The following is a 19778-nucleotide window of genomic DNA, read 5'->3' on the forward strand; positions in this document are numbered from 1 at the left end:
ATATGTTTGCGAATCACACGATTGTTTTTTTTCTGAATCACTGGTTTCATTTTAATTAGGTGTGAATTTTAACAACAAATGCAAAAAAAGAAAAATCTAAGTGCAGTACATTGTTTCACCTATTCAGTTTTAATTGGCTGAGTCTGAAGGTATTGAACAGGAAAAGCCGTAAAAAAATGACATTACAGGGAAAACCATGTAAAATATGCAAAAACCCGTGAGCCATGTGACCGCATGACACATGTGATTGTGCACGTGGAACATTTATTTTGCTCATAGGAATCATGTGGTTTTGGAATACTTTCATGGTGTAATGTATGAAACCCATGTATATTCCCATCTGAAAACTTTTCCACATATTTTTCACGTTATCATATTTGGCAACAGGTGGTAAACATGTCATACATGTGGAAAACATTGGAAACTTATGTTTTTTTTTGTTTTTTTCTGTAAGGATGGTAAATGGTTTCCACTTATATTACAGCCCAAGACTTTAGCAGTCTACAAAGTGCTTTACAATTTTCTCCTCCCATTCCCACTCACACACATTCACACACCAACACCAACCTGCCACTTGGAGCAACTTGGGGTTCAGTGTCTTGCTCAAGAACACTTAGACATGAGGACAGGAGAATCAAACTGACAACTTTGATATCAGTGGAAAACAAATTAGATGTTCATATTGGAAGTTGTTTATATGCAACGTCCATATTGTAAATTTATTTTTGAAGAGATGAGGATGGATGTGCAATGATATCAGAAAAAAGAAAAACTCAATAGCATCTTATTGTGTCACAATTTTGGGGGAAGATATCCCTTGTTGAATGAAAAACAACAACATTATTGCACTTTATTTACAAGTTACCTCACTTCAATAACTTATAATAAAATTCTGCATGACATAATGGCATAACAGCAGACGTGCTGACTTGTGTATCGAGTGTATTACTGAGAAGAGCGGGGGACAAACCAGGCTTTTCAAACCATTTTCTTTACATCCTATATGCGAGTGTCTCATTTTCACAGCACAACTGTTCCCCTCAGGGATGAAATCTAACTGTCTCAGGTTTTTATTGTTACTCTACAGATGGCGACACTTTATTATAAGCTATTTTGCGACTAAAATATTGCTTCATTATCATTTCAAATAAATTCTAATGTACCCGGAGATAAAAAAGAAAAAAAAAGGAAGGAAAATGATGTTTCTTTGATTTGGATTGGAGGTGCTTTACATTTTGTGAAGGCACTTTGCTGCAATCTTTTTTCAAAAAGCAGTTGTGTTGCAGTTCATTAATGCAAAATTGATATGCCATTAGGTTTGGCTTCATTAATTTTCATGTCTATGCATGCCATGCGCTTCTAAAAAGTCTGCCTTTGGGTGAGTGCCCACATTTATTTTAGTGTAGACTAAGCTTCAAAATCAATTTGCAATCATACTGGGCATTGTTTAAACCAAGAGAGGGCACGCTAAAATGTTCCCTGTCTCATTCTGAATGTGTCTTAATGTTTCAAAGCTGGCAGAAGCCCTTGAAACATGCATAAGAGTGGTTTTAATGGGAACGAGCATCACAGCTAATGAAGCCATGACTTTATGCCTCAAGGTTCCTTCGCTCTCGAAATGTAGACGATGGGGGTCACAACAAAGGGAAGAGAGGACTTGTGTATCCAGAGGGGTGGGGCTATACGTTAACAACTTCCAATTCCCATCTGCTGCATCACTCACCATGGTCCCGTAACCATGGCGATAGCCACTGGGCAGATGATGCAAAAAGTGAGTGCATCTGGTAATGAATTTGATCTCAGCAGATGGATGCTTGACTACAGTTCATTTTCCAACCATTCACAACACAGACCCCCTGAGGGGCTACAACATTACCTCAAGTACACTGCAGCTGATACGCTGAAGGTTTCTAATTTTACACAGACATCACTGACATTTCCTTTAAGTCATCACGTTGCAAGGTTAAGGTCTTTCACTGATGCCGAGTAATAAATACAAGGAGTTAATCAGGATGTATCAAGGCGAGACAGATGAGACGAGGACTCAGGTGTAGAAATGCAAGTCACCTCTATTTCTTACCCAGTGTCCTCTTGTCCTCTGTCGACAGCCATGTTTTCTCGTACTGAGCTATTGAATTACACAGACAAGCCAGAGAGGTTAATAAGAGAGAGGATAAATTGTCCTTTTTCATTTCAAACACGCCATGGGTTGATATTAGCCACGCTTAACGTACTACTTTTATGGGCCATATCTCACCAGAAACAGATGACATCTGCAATTAGAAGCTCTGATTTCCAGCTGAAGCAGGAGCATGGATGACCACTAATGCAGTAAATATTCCTTATTTGAAGTCAGTGTAAATTTGTGCCTGAATATTTATTTCAGAAGTGTTCTTCAAAAGCAACTATTGTAGGTGGAAAATAAGCTCGTTGGCACTTAAACATTCCACCATGACTCAAAGAAGGAAAATCACAACATAAGAAAATGCAAAATTGTAATATTTCAAAATTTGTCTTTAGTTCATTTTAATGTCACTCATTCAATTTCAGCTTGAAAATACATTTAACCACATGTTGTGAGCTACTCCAGTGTATTTACGTCTGCATCATAAATTTCCACTTCTCTCTTCCCTCCTAAAACAGAAAGTTTGTTTCCTGTCATTACTTGTCTCTCAAACGCGCATGCACCCCGATGACAACACAAATATGCTTTACTGCAGAAGGAAAATAAATGTCACACTGATGGATGTTCAATGACAAAAAGAAAATACGTTTCTAAATTGAAGGTTGCATCTGAGATTCAGAGTTTTGAAATATAGGCTCATGTTTCACTAGTTGACTGTAGTCTGTTGGGTATACCTGTCATTTACTCATTCATGACTGATTTGATCGCTATTAGAACTGCAGCTCTCCGACCGTCCAGAACCAGTGGGTTTGATGCACCACAAAGAAGCACAGAAGACTTGGACAATGACACAAAGGTGAGAATGATCCTTTTTCAGAATTTGTTTTCAACCATCACTTTTGTTTTAGACGTAAAAAGTCTTCAAAATTGAAGACTAACTGTCAAATGTATGTTTGGTGACCTTTTCCTTGGGAACCATCTGCACCGTACTGTTTGATGTGAACGAGGCTAGTTCATGCCCTTATTAGAAACAGGCCTTTTTGACTGCAGATATTTTGACATTTAAAGGCAGGAAAAGCACATTTGTTATTTATGACATTGATATCATTCTTTGTGCAGCAGGTAAGCCAGTTCCAGCATGAATGCACACTGTGATGGCTTCCTGACTTGTTAACATCAAACCTGTGCGTTTCCTGCTGTGATGAGTCGAACTACCTGCTGTGAGGAAAAACCTCTTTGTATTTCACATTGTAATTGACTTTTTATAGCTCAATGCTTTCTATATTTGGGTGTATTATGACATTTAAATCTTTTAGAAACACTACAGCCACACAGTGACATGCTACAAAGTTGGGCTGAGCTATGCTAAAACTACATGAGGGAGGCAACAGGAAACTCCCCATGGTAAAATGAAAGGGAAACAGGTGTTTTCACTCGAACCTTTGAGTCACCTGTCAGTTCATGATGTCTTCATTCCCTTTGGATCTAACCACAAACACTTCACGGAGCTAATAGGCACTTGAATTTCTTTAAATCACTTAAAATTGGCTATTTCATTTATTGTTCTTAAAAAGTAAATTGTTACTGTCTGTCTCTATGTGGCCCTGTGATAGACTGGCAACCTGTCCAGGGTGTAACTTGCCTTTGCCCAAAGTGAGCTGGGATAGGCTCCAGCCCTCCTGTGACCCTTTTCAGGATAAAGCGGGCATAGATAATGGATGGATAAAGTAAATTTATTCATAGATCACATTTAAAAACATGCTTTTGCTAGAAACTGGTAGCAAATGTAGGCTCTCTCCGTCCCTTGTCTCATTGATATGCCTCCATCTAGTGGCTAAAGGGATCACATACAACCAGATGAGTTTGGATGATTTTATTCAAACGGCAAAATAAGGATTCACACATTATTAGCATTATTTTCCCATTAAAAATTCACCATTTTCTCATGTTTGTGCGAAACCATTAAGATTCTCAAAAAAACGACAGTAAAACCATCATCAACCTATTTATAACCACAACAAGCTGTAACATTTCTCTATCTTTATTTAAATAGGTTTCTGTGGTATGAAAGGAAACCTGTGTTATAACTAACGTATATCTTTCTAAACAGGCACGTGTTGTGTTGGCTGAGAGAGGAGCAGATCTGCTGTGATACAGGCTGTCACTGACGCAGGCTGCTGACTGACGAGCATATTTTCTTTACAGCTGCAAGATTACTGAGGAGGAGGACAAGATGGGAACACTGACAAGTGACAACAAGACAGGTGAGGGTTTTTGTTATACCCGATCTGATCATAATATCTTAAAGAGCAGAAATGGGGAAAATTTTAAGACATAAATATACAGAAATATTTGGGTAAACAAACAGGACTGCTGTTAAAGTGTCTGTGCTCACAGTGTTTGAAAGATTTTCATGGATTATAAAGATCATAATGTCATATTTACACTGACAGGAATGCATGATTACTAAGAGTCTTACCAATACATTGGCTTTTCTTGGATTTAAAGAAACATAAAACACTGTGGGTTGGAGTTTTAATCTCTACATTCTATCCACGAGTCCATTCTGCTATAAATGTTGACTGCAGATGAGGCTCTCAGTGATCAGAATGTTTTCTGACCATGTCGGTATTTTCTGTTTAATCCTCATCAGCGTCTTCTCTCTTGTACACCTGGATTTTATACTTGATGCCGTTCTCCTCTTGAATTTCACAGAACACACCAGGAAAGCTATTTTGAAATAAAAGAGAGAAAACAAAAAAAGATAAGTGAAATAGCTCAAGTAAAATACATATTTCAATAAAATCAATCAAAAGCAACTTGCAGTCGAGCATAAAGCATCTTCAAAATCATGAAATGGGATATAAGTAAGCTTATTGTGGAAAGGAACGTGCTGAAAAAAAAATAAATGCAAATTTCACTATTTGTTTCAACTGAATTTATTGCAGAAAAAGCGACAACAAAAAAACAACAATGTAATCTTAAGTTAACAACATTTAGTAGTTCATATTCACAGTAATTAACAGTAATTAATTTATAAAAAAATAGACTCATGGACAATCTTTACATTATGGACCCGCTTTTGCACTACATTGTACATATATATATATATTAAAGTCTAGCATCACTGTGGTTGCTGTCTGTTTTTATTGTTACATATTTATACTTTTCTTGTTTTATCTTTTTATTTTTGCACACCGGGGGACTGTGAGAAACAATATTTTGATCTCTCTGTATGTCTTGTACATATGGTGAATTAACAATTGAGTTGACTTTGACTAATTGAAATAACAAAGACGTTTAAAGTTTTGGTGAAGTCAGCATAACCTTTGGAGCTTAGCATTTAAAACCAACAACAACGAGTCTGACAGATGACACTGATGTTGACTTTGTAACAAAAAGCTAGAATCACTTTCTCATGGGCTGCTGGGATCACTGGGGTTATATTCAACATAACTGGCTACAAGTTCATATGTAAAACCTTAAAAATAAGGTAAAATAATCATAAAATAAACGTACCTTTCTTGTAATTTGAATAGTTTTCTGTTAAACTCAGGGAAGAAAACGTCACACTCAAAGTCTGCCATGACGTCTGTCAGGTACAGCAAGTCACACCACGGGTGCGCCATAGCATCCTGATCAAAAAGAAGAGGGAGAAGAGATTCTGGTCACATTAACAGCAGTAACTATTAACATAATGTAGTGTCCCCATTTTGTTTTCCCGTAAGCAGATACATCATTTTAGTCTTCACATGTTTGACAGTATCGGCTTGTTCAACCTCCTAAATTGAATCAAATCTCTATGATGTTTGCACTGAGACAGATGCACAAACACAAGCCTCCTTTTTTTTTTTTTTCTTTAATAACTGATTCATACTTTTGCACATATGTTCCAGACTGCAGCTAAAAATGCTGGATAAACAGCAAAGGATCTATAAGGTATAAAACAGCTACTGCTACAGGTCCTTTTCACAGCACATACTTTAACATGTGAAAAGCTTTAATAACATAAAAACTGGCAATATAATAGAATAAGCCACAACAGTGTGGAAATGAGCCAGCACTCACAACAGACCAGGGGGCTCATTTATAACCGTTGCATTTTCTTTCGTTTTTGACCCCACAGCTGTGACCACCGAACAAATATGTGCTTCATATCCTCCACCTCATCCACAAACACCTTGAGTTCTGTGGTGGATTGTGATTTATAAAGGGAACATTGAGTGCAGGTGTGCGTGTGCACGGTTTTATAAATCTGAATATTTTTTTGCGCACGCCGTTTTCTCCTTATGTGCGCACGTACACTTCTAGTATTGACCCCACACAATGTTTTATAAATTAGGCCCCTGGGCACAACATTTTACCTCGTAGACCTGCACCCCACCAACAACCCAGACGGTCTCTATTAAGTCAGCGAGGGGAGGCTGTGCAGCCAGGCGGACGGCACTCTCAAAGTCTCGACACAAGAAGTGGGCATAGTCTGGAACTGTGCTGTAAGAAAAGAGATGCCACAGGCAAAAGACGAAAACCAAAGAAAACACAAGGATTAGTTTCTGGATGACTTTCAATTTGTTACTCCCCTTGTTGATGCAGATGTTTTGCGTGTGTGTGAGTGTGTGTTATAATACTCACTCCAGTGTCGTACTGAGCACCACCTGCAGAGTATTGGCCAGTGGGAACATACTTTCAGGGTGAGAGTACCAGCACCGTTTGCCCCAGATCAGCAGATTCATCTTTCCTAGACCGGATATAATAAAATATTTTAATTGAAATACAATTATTCTAATGCTTCTAATGATGGTACAAGTTACAGGACTGGGTATCAACATCTTACCATGAATTGTTGTTGTAGAGAATATATAGAACTGGCTCAAATTCATAATACTTTGTGTCATCATACCACCTAACTCTGACGTCATCAGCTCAGAATCTTCTAACTACTATAAGTATGTGCAATTTTAAATTATAATTTTACGTTTTTGTTAATAAAACATCCAACAATAGAAAGTATGGACATATAACTTTGGTGTAAGTACCAAAAGAAAGATGTTTTGGCAGCAGCATTTAAGAGTTGTGAATGATGCCCGGTCCTATAATGAGGAATGTCTTGTGAAAGAATACTGATGCTGAGGAGTACCTGGTTTGGACACCCTGGTGATAGTGTCGATATAGTACTGGAATTCAGACCTGTGGAAATCACATCAGTGTTAAGAACAAACGGGAAACAGTCACCTGCAGTACTGCTTAGCAAAAAGCCTAATGAGACACAAATAATAACAAAGTCTCTTATTTGTACACCTGCACAAATGTCCCCACTTTAGAAACTGCTGTGCTGTAAACGTGATGTTCTATTACTGCTAGTCATCTTAATCTCTCATTGATACATTAGCAATGCTAATCCGCAATTAAATCTTCAGCATTTAATAGTACCTGTTACCTTTGCAGCTAGTCTTGCTGTTACTATCTGCAACCGAGTTTGAATCATTCTCCACAGTTTTGATAACTTTTTGTCTTTACTTCCATTTAGAACTATGAAAGTAATTCTTATTAGCTGCTTTATAGCCTATATCATCTCAAAAACGCTGCACAAAATGTGCATAGGATGGGGTTAGAATAGTTGTACCGATATAAGTTCTTAAAATGACGATTTAATTCTTCAGTATAGGTCAAAACAATATTATAATAAACCTTGTCTAAATGTGAAATATAGAGAACCCACGCACAATGCTTCCTGTACACATAATTTAAGGAGAACAGAAACAGAAGGTAGCGGGAAATAATCTTTATTGTTACAAATTCATAAATAGAAAAAACGCTGAGTACACAGGAATTGAGGCTTAACTTCCCCACTGAGTACCACCCCCGGGCCGGAACACTGCAACTCAAAACCGATCACATCCCCGCATGGCACAGCAGAAAATATTGCACAACAAGCGGAAAAAAAAAGAAAAAAAAAAAACCACAAATATTTCCCCATTACCACTACCTCAGCAGGAACCTCACTTTACCGGCAGCTGTCTATCTCCGCCGCCGGCAGCGCAAATGCGAGCTCCACCCATCCAGTAGTTAAATAGTGAATTTGCAGTGTTTTGGCCTATTTGGTAACTGCAGATATGTAGATCTAGCTGAGATAAAATAGTAACGGCAGTCGCTAACGCCACGTCCTATTAAAGGAAGTTGTTTGCATTTTCTAACTGAGAGAAAGAAAAAAAAAAAAAAAAGAAAAAGCTTCTGAAAGACCACCTCACAAAAGGTTTGCGTCTTACGGTATATTCCAGGGCAGTTTTCCATCTTTCCCGATCCCCATGCCGTTGCAGATTGCTGCTATGAGGCGAACAGGTTTCTTCTGCACTTTATCCGGGCTCACTTCCATCTCCGACAACAGGCAGTCAAACAGACAGAATAGAAATCAGCAGCTGTAATTGTGCCTCTGTGTGTGTGAAGCGGACAATTTATTGAGGTTTGAACTCTTATCGACGCCCACCGAGCGGCAGCTGCTATTGGACACTAGTTAATATGCATGTTGAACCAGATTTTCCGCTCCCCCCCCCCCACCAACCAGAAGACATAACTATACCTCTGTTCAACCAGACAGCAACGTGACTCACTCACGAGGGTGTGTGCAAACTGATTATTACACAATAAATTAACAACAAGCCTAATTTGACTCACTACCCCCCCTGTGCGCAATCACCATGAAGGGAATGTCAGTCAAGGGAAGTCAAGCAAAAAGAAACAAAAAGTTTAGTGAAAAAGTAAAGAAAAGAAAAAGTCCCATGTTTTATTGTTGAACAGCTTTGAATCACATGGGTGATGAAGGGAAGCTTAATACTTGCCACCAGCAACATTTTGTATACATGAAATGACTGACTGTATTGTATTCGCAGATGGATAAACTGCAAGAAGGATCGTGAGATAAGTGTAATTTTAAAATCCCACCAAAAATTCTGGTTTAGACTGAGGCTGACTTGCATGTGATTTTTTTTTTTTTTTATGTAATGATTTGTGATGTAATGAGGGCTGAAGAAAATGAAAAGCTTTTCATAGAAATTTTTTTGAGGCACTGCAATTCATGTCTGATTTGGCTCATTGCCAAACGCATGGTCCTCAGCATGAAGTAGCTATCTTGAATTTACATCCACAGGATAGTTTGGCCTTTGAAAAATGCAGATTTAGACTGGTTCAACGTTCTTTTCTTTCTTTCTGAAAGTTATCTCTATATATAAAACTCTTGCATCATAAATGCTGGTCTGTTTTCACATGTAGGAGTTTAGCCACATTTTGTTATGCTGCCAAAGGTGCTTCAACAAAGTATTGAGCAAAGGCTGTAAATACTTATGTACGTTGTTATATTTTCGTTCTTTATTTTTAATAGATTTGCAAAAATTTCAAAAACTCTTTTTTTTCACTTTGTCATTATGGGGTATTGCGTGTGGAATTTTGAGGAATTTTTTTTTTTTTTTAATCCATTTCGGAATAAGGCTGTAACATAACAAAATGTGGAAAAAGTGAAGTGCTGTGAATACTTTCCGGATGCACTGTATGTCTAGCAAGGTTGGATACCAGGTACAAGGTCCGAGGCATGACGCATTATCGTCCAGCATCTACAAGATAGTTTGGCCTTTGTAATGCCCGCTGATATATGAAAATGCAGATTTCGGCTGATTTGAGAGTTCCTTGTTTCGTGGAAGATGAAAAAGTAACTCGTAACCCATTATCGAGTTAGACACTGAAGTTTGAGACATTTACATAATGCCATCTGCTGTAACACGTTTAAATGGCTACAGTAAAAAAAACATCCATAAAACAAGAAACCTTGGAGCAGGTGGGACATTTTAACAATGCAGTTGAAAAAGTATAATTACTGTAATAACAAAAAACAAGATGATGCAATATTTTTGTCTTTTATTGCCATTTCAATACATTTAGAATTTGGCCATTTATACAAAAATAATAGATTTACGATCACAAGGGAGACAAATGAAAATACATTTAAGGTCAAACTTTTGAGTTTTGGTAACATTATTTAAAAAAAGGAGCTACATACAAAAGTTGGAAAATCAAAAACAGTAAATATTTACAAAACTTATGCTTTAGCAACTTTTCTGCTGTACATCTGTACATCAGACCTTCGTGACAACCTACATCTTTTGATAGCTTATTATTCTTGACATGAAACATTTAAGGGTGTGTTGTTAAAAAAAAAAAACAGAAAATAAAACCCTGATAATTTTACCTTTTTTTATGTCAGGTTTTTATCCAGGTCATGTCATGTCAGTGTGCTAACAGTGGATGAGGGTGTCAGCTGTACAAAACAGATCTTCCACAGTCGACTGATCACGTTTCATCACTGATGGGAAACATTTTATATTTTCACATTAAGGTGTGGAAGCTGAAGGAGTCAGATAATAAGCAAAACATTCACATAAATAATTGAGAACAGATGTTTAGATACAGCTCAGTGAATAACTGACTGGTAGATGGTATTTTACATGATTAAAGACTGACGGCCTAATCTCCCTAATGTGCGGTGCTGAGGGAATGAAGGGCATTGGTCAGTGGAAGACAACGGAGCCTCACAACACCCTGATGTGACGACTTTATAATACATTGTTTTTGCTTTATTAAAAAAAAAAATTAAAAAAAAAAAAAAAATTCTTCCTCTGAATTGTTACGTTCAAGTTCTAAATTCTCCCTTTCGTTCCTGAGATGTGTAATGTACCTTATCTGGTGACCAAGACATGTCAGCGGCTGATCATCCAGTGTAACTCCTGACAGTCTTAACATCATGTACGATAAAGTGTCCTTCAATGGTTCCAACAACCACATTGAGTCTCCACCACAGTTGTTAGTAACTGTTATTACTGTGTTGACAGGAGAGGATGCAACCCAGATCATACAGGCTGGCCAGGCAACCATTTGTATTCTGCCCTTTGCTCACTGTTGCTTTGTTTCCAGAATTTAGAGCTGCTTTCAAGTGGAGCCTCTTCATGACGGCGCTTCTGTGAGGACTGTCCTCTTGCTGCATTAAAACATGAGACACACAACATTCGTCAATTTCTGATAAATTTGCTCTTAAACAACTTTTTCAATATTATTCCTTTTTGCAGTGCAGAAACTTTGCTCGGGGCATTTTATCCTTGTTCAATATCACTGTCTTTTTTCAGTACAACAGTAGTTTAGTTATGGTCGGTAATAAAGCCCGATATTCAGTTCACAACAGTGAACTGCAATCCTGCAGGCCCAGTTACATCAGATATTTGATGTCACGCTACATACCATCCAAGTCTCATGGCCAATAATTTTAGACATGAGTGTGATGACTTTGTGTGAATAAGATAACAGCATCTTGTCAGCACTGCACACTTTAAATGTGTGTCTATAAATATGCAATATAAACCTACGCACCTGTTCGACATGTTCCCTCCTGTATGGAGAGGTCTTCAGAGGAGCCCCCTGGACCTTCACTGGTCCCTGTGCTGACTCCCCCATTTCCACTCGTGCTGGGATTGGCAGGTACCGTTGCCAGCAGGCCTGTAAAGTAATCAAAACAAATTAAAATAATCCACAAGATAACACTTGTTTCTATAAATAAAGGCACATTGATTTCGTTCACATGATGCTAAAATGGTTCTTTTGTCGTCTTTAAAGGTCTGGCAGCCTTTACAAGCCAATGAGTCGATTTTTATAGCAGAGCTAATGGGTAAGTGCACATAAACTGCACAAGAGTCATAACGTTGTACATTTATGGAAATAGTGTCTGTTTAACTCAGTCACTTAATGCCTTGGGAGACCTGCCACTGAAAGCATCAACAGCAGTTGATTAGTGATAATGTGTATGGTAATTACTGGAGAGACAAATCATTGCAATTTGATGCTCTGAGGTCAAAGAATGATTCAACACTTATTATACACCATGTCTTTAACACCGCAGCCCTCAAAAGCTGTGGTCTGACCAAGAGACGTTGACACAGATGTATATTTGCAGAAATGTATAATTTTCAAATTAACCTTGTGAACTTTTTTCTGCGTTCATTAAAGTGTTTCGACATGTGTCAGCCTTTTTTTTCCCCTGCTTGTATAGTTGTTAATGTGATTTAACAAAAGAGCACGGCTGTGATGGGGTTGCCATCAGTCAACTGCCTTTTAACAAATAAGAGTAATCTAATTCAATATTGTGTGCTGTTCATTTGTCAGGCAAAGCAAGTGCTCTGTTGTTTGTATGACTAGAAACAGTGAGAACGTGACATCAACGGGAAAAAAATACTGATGGATTCAAATCATATATCAAATTGATGGTATAGAGCATTTAATCAGTATATGGGTCGTGATCCTACCCAGTCCTCTGTAGCAGGAAATCTGCTGGTAAATGTGCTTCATCCTCTCTATGTTGATGCGGCTGGCCTTAGCATGGTTCACCATGGGCTTTGGGTAGTGGACTCCTATGATGCACTTTGCCGCTTTCTGCACTTCCTCCGGGGCATTCCAAGGATCGTAGATGTATCTGGCTGGAAAACCCCTCAGTATGGGCAAATAACGCCTGGGAGCAGGGAAAGAAAAGAATGAGGACAGATGTGGCAGATATAGGTAAAGTAGACTTCACGTGGCATAGGACAGAAATAGTTGAGAGCATGGAGTGTGGAAGTTCATTAATTTTGTTCCATTCATCTTGACACTGAAAATGAGGTCAAACAGTTTTCATCACTATTTAGCAATTACTGCACATGACTGTATCACATCTCGCATTTACAGAGAAGTTCTGTTGTTTAATACAGGTCACAATATCACCAACACCAAAAGTTAGACAAAGCTCTAAACAGTTTTTTGATATTTTTGGATTCCTGGTGAAACCACAAAGAATCATTCCCCCTCCAAGGGAGACTCCAAAAAAAAGCATGATTTTACTTTCCCCTTTGATTAGCTACAGCATTGAGGCTATTTGTTCCCCCTCAAGTCATTTCAAAGGCCAGTGCTTTAATATTCATGTGATACAGATGAAAGTACCGCCTGACCTTATGTAATCGCCATTAGGGTCCGTGCGCCGTCCAAATCCCATTGGGCAGTAGCAGTGGAAAAACTGCTGGAAAAACGAACTGCAGGAAAGCCACATCCAGCTGCCAGCATTTACACTCCAGTCCGCATCCAAAAGCAACTCTTCAAAGACCTGTAGAAAACACGGGGGAGACAGCAGATGGCAGAAATCAGCGCAAGAGCACAGCAGCAAGGTGCATTCACTTACTCAAACTTTCAGTGCACTCTCCAAATAATTAATGACATGTTTGCATCATGTGCACTCAAATATTTGATCCTTTTCTCGGTTCTTACCTTCATGCCCTCTTCCCAGCTGATCCAGAGGTCTCCCCTGGTGAGAAAACAAGCCACAGCGTGCCTTGCCAAATGATGGATCCACCCTTCCTGCCTCAGCTGGGTCATGATGGCGTCTATCCATGGGAACCCAGTCTGTCCCTCTGCCCACTTGGCCAGCGCCTCTGGGTTCCGGTCCCAGGGGATCTGGACACACACAGGGTTTCCCTCCATCTTGTCAAAGCAGGGGTTGTTGGTGGCACTTGTATAGAAGAACTCCCGCCACAAGAGTTGGCCGTACAATGACAGCGGTGGGGTGCTGTTCTTTTTGACCTGATGGACAGATGGACAGGTGGACAGGTGAGAGGACTGAGAGTTTATTATCTTTAACCAGGACAGACTGGTTTGGCTATGTGACCATTAAATATAATATTAATCTTTAAAATCAAAATTTTAAATGGGGGCTGAAAAAAAGATTGAAGGTTTTAAGTAGTTATGATACACGGATGTAAAAGACTCTCAGATGAAGTGCTTACCTACTCTTATCACATGAACATGAAGCTAACCTACGGGATTCTAAAACTGGTTTAATCTTAAAACTGTTTCATTCGTACCTTTCTGTACAGATCAGTGAGTTTGAAGTGGAAGAGCCGACAGGAGAGACATCCAAAGCGCAGGTAAGGGCTGAGGCCTGTGGGACTGGCCAGTAGGGAGTTAGCGTTCATACGTGGACGCTCAAAGTTGGCCACCCATGCCTGTAAAAAGACGATTTGTTAGTTTGGAAATAAGATGAAGCCTTAAATGTGCAATGAAAGGCTTCTCCTTTGTCCCTTTTGTGCACATTAAGTCACCCATTTGTTAAGAACAACGACAATGTCAGTCTGGATAATGGAATACAGTCTGTACGGAAAAAGTGCTGTCTAGTTCCAATGATGGTGCATGTTTAAATCACTGCTGTACAGTTTGACAACACAAATTTGACCAAACTAATAAAACAGCGACTTGAGCAAGGTCGTTGGTGACTTAAAGCGAGAGATCATGATGACGACGTTTGTGTTATTTTGTGTGTACACAGCTCAGTAAAATGTTCTTTTTTACCTTCCTCTCCAGATGCCGCTCTAGTCTCATGAGGGCTTCTGTTTCTCCACCAGGCCATACTGCTGTGGTTAGACCCTCTGTCTCAAAACCTGAAAAAGGAACACATTAGACTCAAAAACTTTTGTTAGCCTCCCCCCCTTCCCCAACTCTGACACTGAGGCATGCTGTCTGGCATTTCTATAAACACACCAACACCAGTGCATTAAGTGTGTACATGCAAACCAGCTACACACACACCAACAAATTGAAAAAAAAAAAAAAAAAAAAAAAAAAAAAAAGCTTACCAAGCTCTTCTAGGGAGGGCACCCCAAACTTGTCATCATGGTCTTCACTGATGGATGTGGTACAATTTTTAATGACTTCAGATGTAATGGTCTCCGCAGGCAATTCCACAGTGTTCATTCGGTTGATGAGAGCCTGGAAGCGCTTGTACGTAAGTGGAGGCTGACTACCATTTAGTTCGATAATCCTTTGGGGGGGAGGGGGGGGGGAAGGAAAAATATATTAAAAATGAATCCCTACATGCACATGCACACGCACACACACACACTGGGTGGCCACAATCTGCATTGTTTTAAACAGGTTTATTACCGTGGAACGTTTGTCTTAACTAATGCTTTAGAGTCACTCACTTGTCCAGATTGTAAAGGGTGTGTGAAATCCGCATCATGACCTCCACTCCAGCCTCACTGGCTAGTTTTTGGATGGCAGCATCACGTTCCTTGCCAAATGGTTCAGAGTCGTATTCGTAAGATAAATGGGTGATCTGCCATTCCTAAGTAACAAAGTAAGACAAAAACACATAAACATACTGCGATTGTTATACATTCAGTGTATTATATTGTAAAGGAATGTATTTGATATGTGAACATCATAAACAACAAATTGAAAAACCAAAGTGATTGACCTGAAAACTGGTTTCAGGATCATGTAAAAGGCCACATCATATATAACTAGAGTCATAAGTGATTTTAATTTTTGAGATTTTTTTTTTTTTTTTTTAATGTCTGTATCAGCAATTTGGGAGGCCTTTGCATTTGTTCAGTGGAGTATAAAAAATATTGCATTGTGTTTCAGCTGTTTTTTTAATAGGTTTACTTTATAGACTGCATCATCCTCTCTACTCCATCTCTCATACCTTAAAAAGACGAGGGAAGACATCTGTCGGTTGGCCTCTGATGACAAACAAGCGGGAGTTGAGTTTGCGCAGGCTGGCATCCAGATCCTCTAGACACTGCAGCAGAAATCTGCAACCAAACAGAAAGATAAAATAAAGAATTATACATATGAAATGACTTCCTCCCAGTGTCTACAAATACAATATATGCAATCATGAGACCACTAATCACAGGGGTACCTGATGTGAATGAACTATTGAGGGAGCTTATGCCTCCACTACTACACGGATTAGATGTGTATGGGTAGGTAAGATTCAATGGAAGAGCAATGGCCCTAACAGAACTAAAAGTAAAAGCTGGTTAGACATGCACGTGTAGTTTTATTAAAAGCCTTTGCCTCAAGACTCATGCTTATTATGTGGGGCGGTTGATAAAAAAAAAAAAAAAAAAAAAACTGTATAAAGAAGACAACAATTTCCATGTAGAAATAATCTGATAATATATTACGATAGTCAGTGATTTAAAACCAAAATATTGACTGTCTTAACAGCACAGTGCTTTTAAGGACAAAAAACTAAAAAATGTATTAGAAAATTATTTATTCAAATACAAACGGTCAAAGTGCCCTAAACATTACAGAGAAGTGTGAATGATGTGAATGTGTGTGATAAGCTAGAAATGGTGTGCACATAGTAACTGAGGTGGTGTAGCTGAGGCTGGCATTCTGGTGAGCGCGAGTGTTTAATGTAGGTCAATGTTGATGTAAGGGGGGCATGATGTAATGACCATAACAATACACTGACCCAGTTTTGCAGCTACCCATTCAGCGTAGAGTAGCAGAGATAGTAAGCGGGAAAAATAACTTGTATCGTCATGATGGTCAAGCACCGCACTTCCTGCCCCGAACCTTTACACTGCCTGTCTCTAATGTACCATCATAACATCAGCAGTGGATAGATTCAGGGAAAATGTCAGTCTGTTTCTAAAATTAGTTTTCTTTGAACAATTTATCTCCCTTTATATATTTAACATTTATTTATATTAACTCTATTTGAGCAAAGGAAAGCACCACATTGTCTGCAGTGGTAGTAATGTTCTTGCTCTGGTGGCGCACCACTACTTAATGACTACAGAGGAAACACTGGGTACAACATAGTGGACAGTGCCCAAAAATGTTATCTCCTGACAGGTACATGTACATATGTACACCTGCAAAGTAACACCACGGAAAAGGTAGGTAGATAAATAGTACTATTTCTCTGCAGGAGTTGTCGGCTTGCTCAAAATTATGAGGACTCTAAAGTTAAAATCTCAAAGACTTGTGCTTCGTTCTCTTTGGCGGCACCTACGGCAATAAGCGGTAATCGCAACTGCGTTTTTGGACTTCATCCAAACAGTGTGACTTCAGCCAGCTGACAGTTGAATACCGTGCCTGTTGCATCAGCTCCACCTACCCTCTCTGGTAGAGTGACCACTGCCGGATGATAGAAAACACATCACTAACTGTGCATCATTTGTGATTTTTTTTTTTCTTTTTTCTCAGCATTGTTGGCACCAATATCCAGCTGGTTCGGTATGTAATACAGCAAAGAAGGGCAGTCATCAGTACGCCTCAATGGGCAATAATGACTTAACATAAATGTATTTAAATGGAAATCTTTGAGATTATATCTTTAAAATAAAGAATTCTGTTTGTATATGGACAGGTCTACAACAATATTAAAGTTTTAATATAATAATAATAATAATAATATGCTAGGTTTCACAGCTCATTAGAAAGGATCACTTTGCTGTGCCTCTATTGTCTGTAGCCTCATAGAAGAGCTGCTGAAATCATTCTGCTTCTAATCCTGTCCTCTGTTGTACTATGGACACGTTCACATGGTGACAGCCCATGCCTACCTTTGGTCAAATACTGGTTTGTTCAAAGTCATTTGCTATTCACAATAGCAGGCAAAATTTAGTATCTTTTCAATTTCATAGTGCTGTCCACATTGTCCACCTGTGACAGTTACAGTATATCTTATATAGTGGATTTAGAGAATCTTAAAATGCCAGAAGAAGTGACAAAGTACTTTTGCTCGTGCTTTACTGAAGTACAAATTAATGAAAATCATGATGTTGTACAATATGATTCACTGCTACCCAACAGTATATACGAAGTTAAAATGAGTCCAGCCATAAACATCTACACCAGTAAAATGCAACAACCTCATTTAAGTAACTGTAACAATCGAAAACAACATGTATAGAACAGTAAAACACTGGAAAGGACCATTTTACTGCACAATGTGCGCTTTTACTTTTCATAGTTTGTTTTGAATGCAGGATTTTGACTTGCAGTGGAGTACTGGTATTTTTTACTTAAGGAAAGGACCTGAATACGTCTTCCACCACTGCTCTGCACCCGTTTATCACCCACTTGTTACAAGTTCTGGCATCCTGTCCCGCCTCCCTTACCTCCACCTGTTGATGCCCACGTTGGAGGACCCTGCGAACCAGGGGTCCAGAATGTAGATGCAACGCAGGGTGTCCGCTCCCCGGATAGAGTCCCTCAGAGACGGATTGTCGTGCAGCCGCAGTCCCTTCCTGAACCAGTGGATCGTGTTGACCACCATGTCGCCTTCTTTATTGACAAGTGGGGTGGTATAAGTGAGATGGGGCGGGGGGTCCCAAAAACAACAACAAAAAAAGACGTCCTATTACGTAGATCTCTGGGCAAAAAAAAAAAAAAATGTCACAAAAACATCCGAGGACCGATGAAGTAGTTCTAAAACCCAGTCAGTGGATTCGTGGGGTAGCGTTGAAGGATTGTCTGACCTTATCCTTGCTCCATGAATTTATCCACAGAGTTGGGTCTCCTGACCAGCAGTGGCTTGCATGTGTGACAGCAGATAAATACCGCAGGCGCACAGATATATGTAAACTAAATCTCAAAAAGTAGAAACGCACCGGTACCTACGGTTTGTTTCCACGTGTAAGGTTAGTCGAGACAAAGTTAACACGCACCTGACTTCAACTAACACGTTAAGCGCTGGGTTATTAACTATAACAACTGGTAAACACAGCAACGCAAGACGTCCTTTCTATGTCAACATCTACACTCACAAGCATACGCAGGAACAAATGGAGCGCTCCGATTGGTCAGCATCAGCCTTTATGTAACGTTTCCCCTGTCACGTTTCCATAATGTGCTTTTTCTGACATCTGCTTACGCGCCGCCTGGGGTTGTTTTAAACCATCCTAATCTCGATAATCAGTCTTATTCTTGCTGTAATGTCTGTCGTGTTTAAGTTTTGGAGCACAGAATCCCTAAATAACCTCTAAAAGTGGCCGTTAAAAGCAGTCAATCAGAGGCTTGGTTTTGCGTTATGTGGCGCCCCCAGAAGTACCCGGATGGACACGTGCCGCGCGGCGAGGCATGCCTCGAATCAGGTGCGCTCGTGTCAGCGCAGAGGCTGCACCGCTCAACCCTCGTGTTGTCCTCGGGTCAAAATGACCCGCAGCTGTGTTCAACCGAGTTCTATTTTATTTTCATATTTTTTTGGGGATCATTGGTGACGAGGAGGCTGTGAGGGTTTCTTTAAAGGATGATGACCAATGATCCCCAAAAAAATATAGAAATAAAATAGAACTTGGTTGAACACAGCTGCGGGTCATTTTGACCCGAGGACAACACGAGGGTTAAAAGTACACCCTTTTTGCCTCTATTTTAGACAGTGAGTTAATGACCAACACAGACACGTCTATTCCTGCATCCGCAGCGACATTTGATCGGCTGTGTATATTTTAGAATGGAAATGACTACTTCTTTATTAATATTAGGCGACTTCGATCAGTTAAGGCAAGTGATTTTATTTAAGTGGTGTGCCATATTGCACATACCAGCAAACAGCACACAGTAGCCTAAGTGTTACTGTTGCGTATCAAGGGTGGCTATTTTTTTTTTTTTTTAGATGTGAATCTAAATCTGTATCTTTGTGTCTCTCTGACATCTGTTCGGTGTCTAGAGACATTAGAAAATTAAGAAAATTACAGTTAGGCTAAGCTGTACAATTTACTTAACTTCTTAAGGAGGGGCATTCCCTATAAATGATATTGTGAATTTACTGCATGGCAGATTAAAAGTCGTA

The 19778-nt window shown here is 39.3% G+C and overlaps 2 protein-coding genes across 2 annotated transcripts; both read right to left on the bottom strand.

The window, feature by feature from the left end:
• Nucleotides 1-3983: 3983 nt before the first annotated feature.
• On the bottom strand, nt 3984-8608 carry LOC138206087 (dihydrofolate reductase). Its single transcript, XM_069162577.1, has 6 exons — nt 8392-8608; nt 7263-7312; nt 6758-6863; nt 6490-6616; nt 5645-5760; nt 3984-4855 (listed from the first exon to the last, which is right to left on the bottom strand). Exons 1-6 carry the CDS (start codon nt 8496-8498, stop codon nt 4765-4767), a joined length of 597 nt encoding a protein of 198 aa, XP_069018678.1. The 5' UTR covers nt 8499-8608; the 3' UTR covers nt 3984-4764.
• A 1407-nt stretch (nt 8609-10015) lies between these two features.
• cry1b (cryptochrome circadian regulator 1b) lies at nt 10016-18758 on the bottom strand. Its single transcript, XM_069162711.1, has 11 exons — nt 18106-18758; nt 15666-15774; nt 15160-15302; nt 14812-14996; nt 14528-14616; nt 14044-14184; nt 13451-13762; nt 13138-13289; nt 12463-12665; nt 11534-11659; nt 10016-11147 (listed from the first exon to the last, which is right to left on the bottom strand). Exons 1-11 carry the CDS (start codon nt 18261-18263, stop codon nt 11020-11022), a joined length of 1746 nt encoding a protein of 581 aa, XP_069018812.1. The 5' UTR covers nt 18264-18758; the 3' UTR covers nt 10016-11019.
• Nucleotides 18759-19778: the final 1020 nt, after the last annotated feature.

The sequence above is a fragment of the Embiotoca jacksoni genome, unplaced genomic scaffold (genome assembly GCF_022577435.1).
Source record: "Embiotoca jacksoni isolate LCO1_2020_lvr unplaced genomic scaffold, fEmbJac1.0.p SCAF_3, whole genome shotgun sequence".
Taxonomy (NCBI): Eukaryota; Metazoa; Chordata; class Actinopteri; family Embiotocidae; genus Embiotoca; species Embiotoca jacksoni.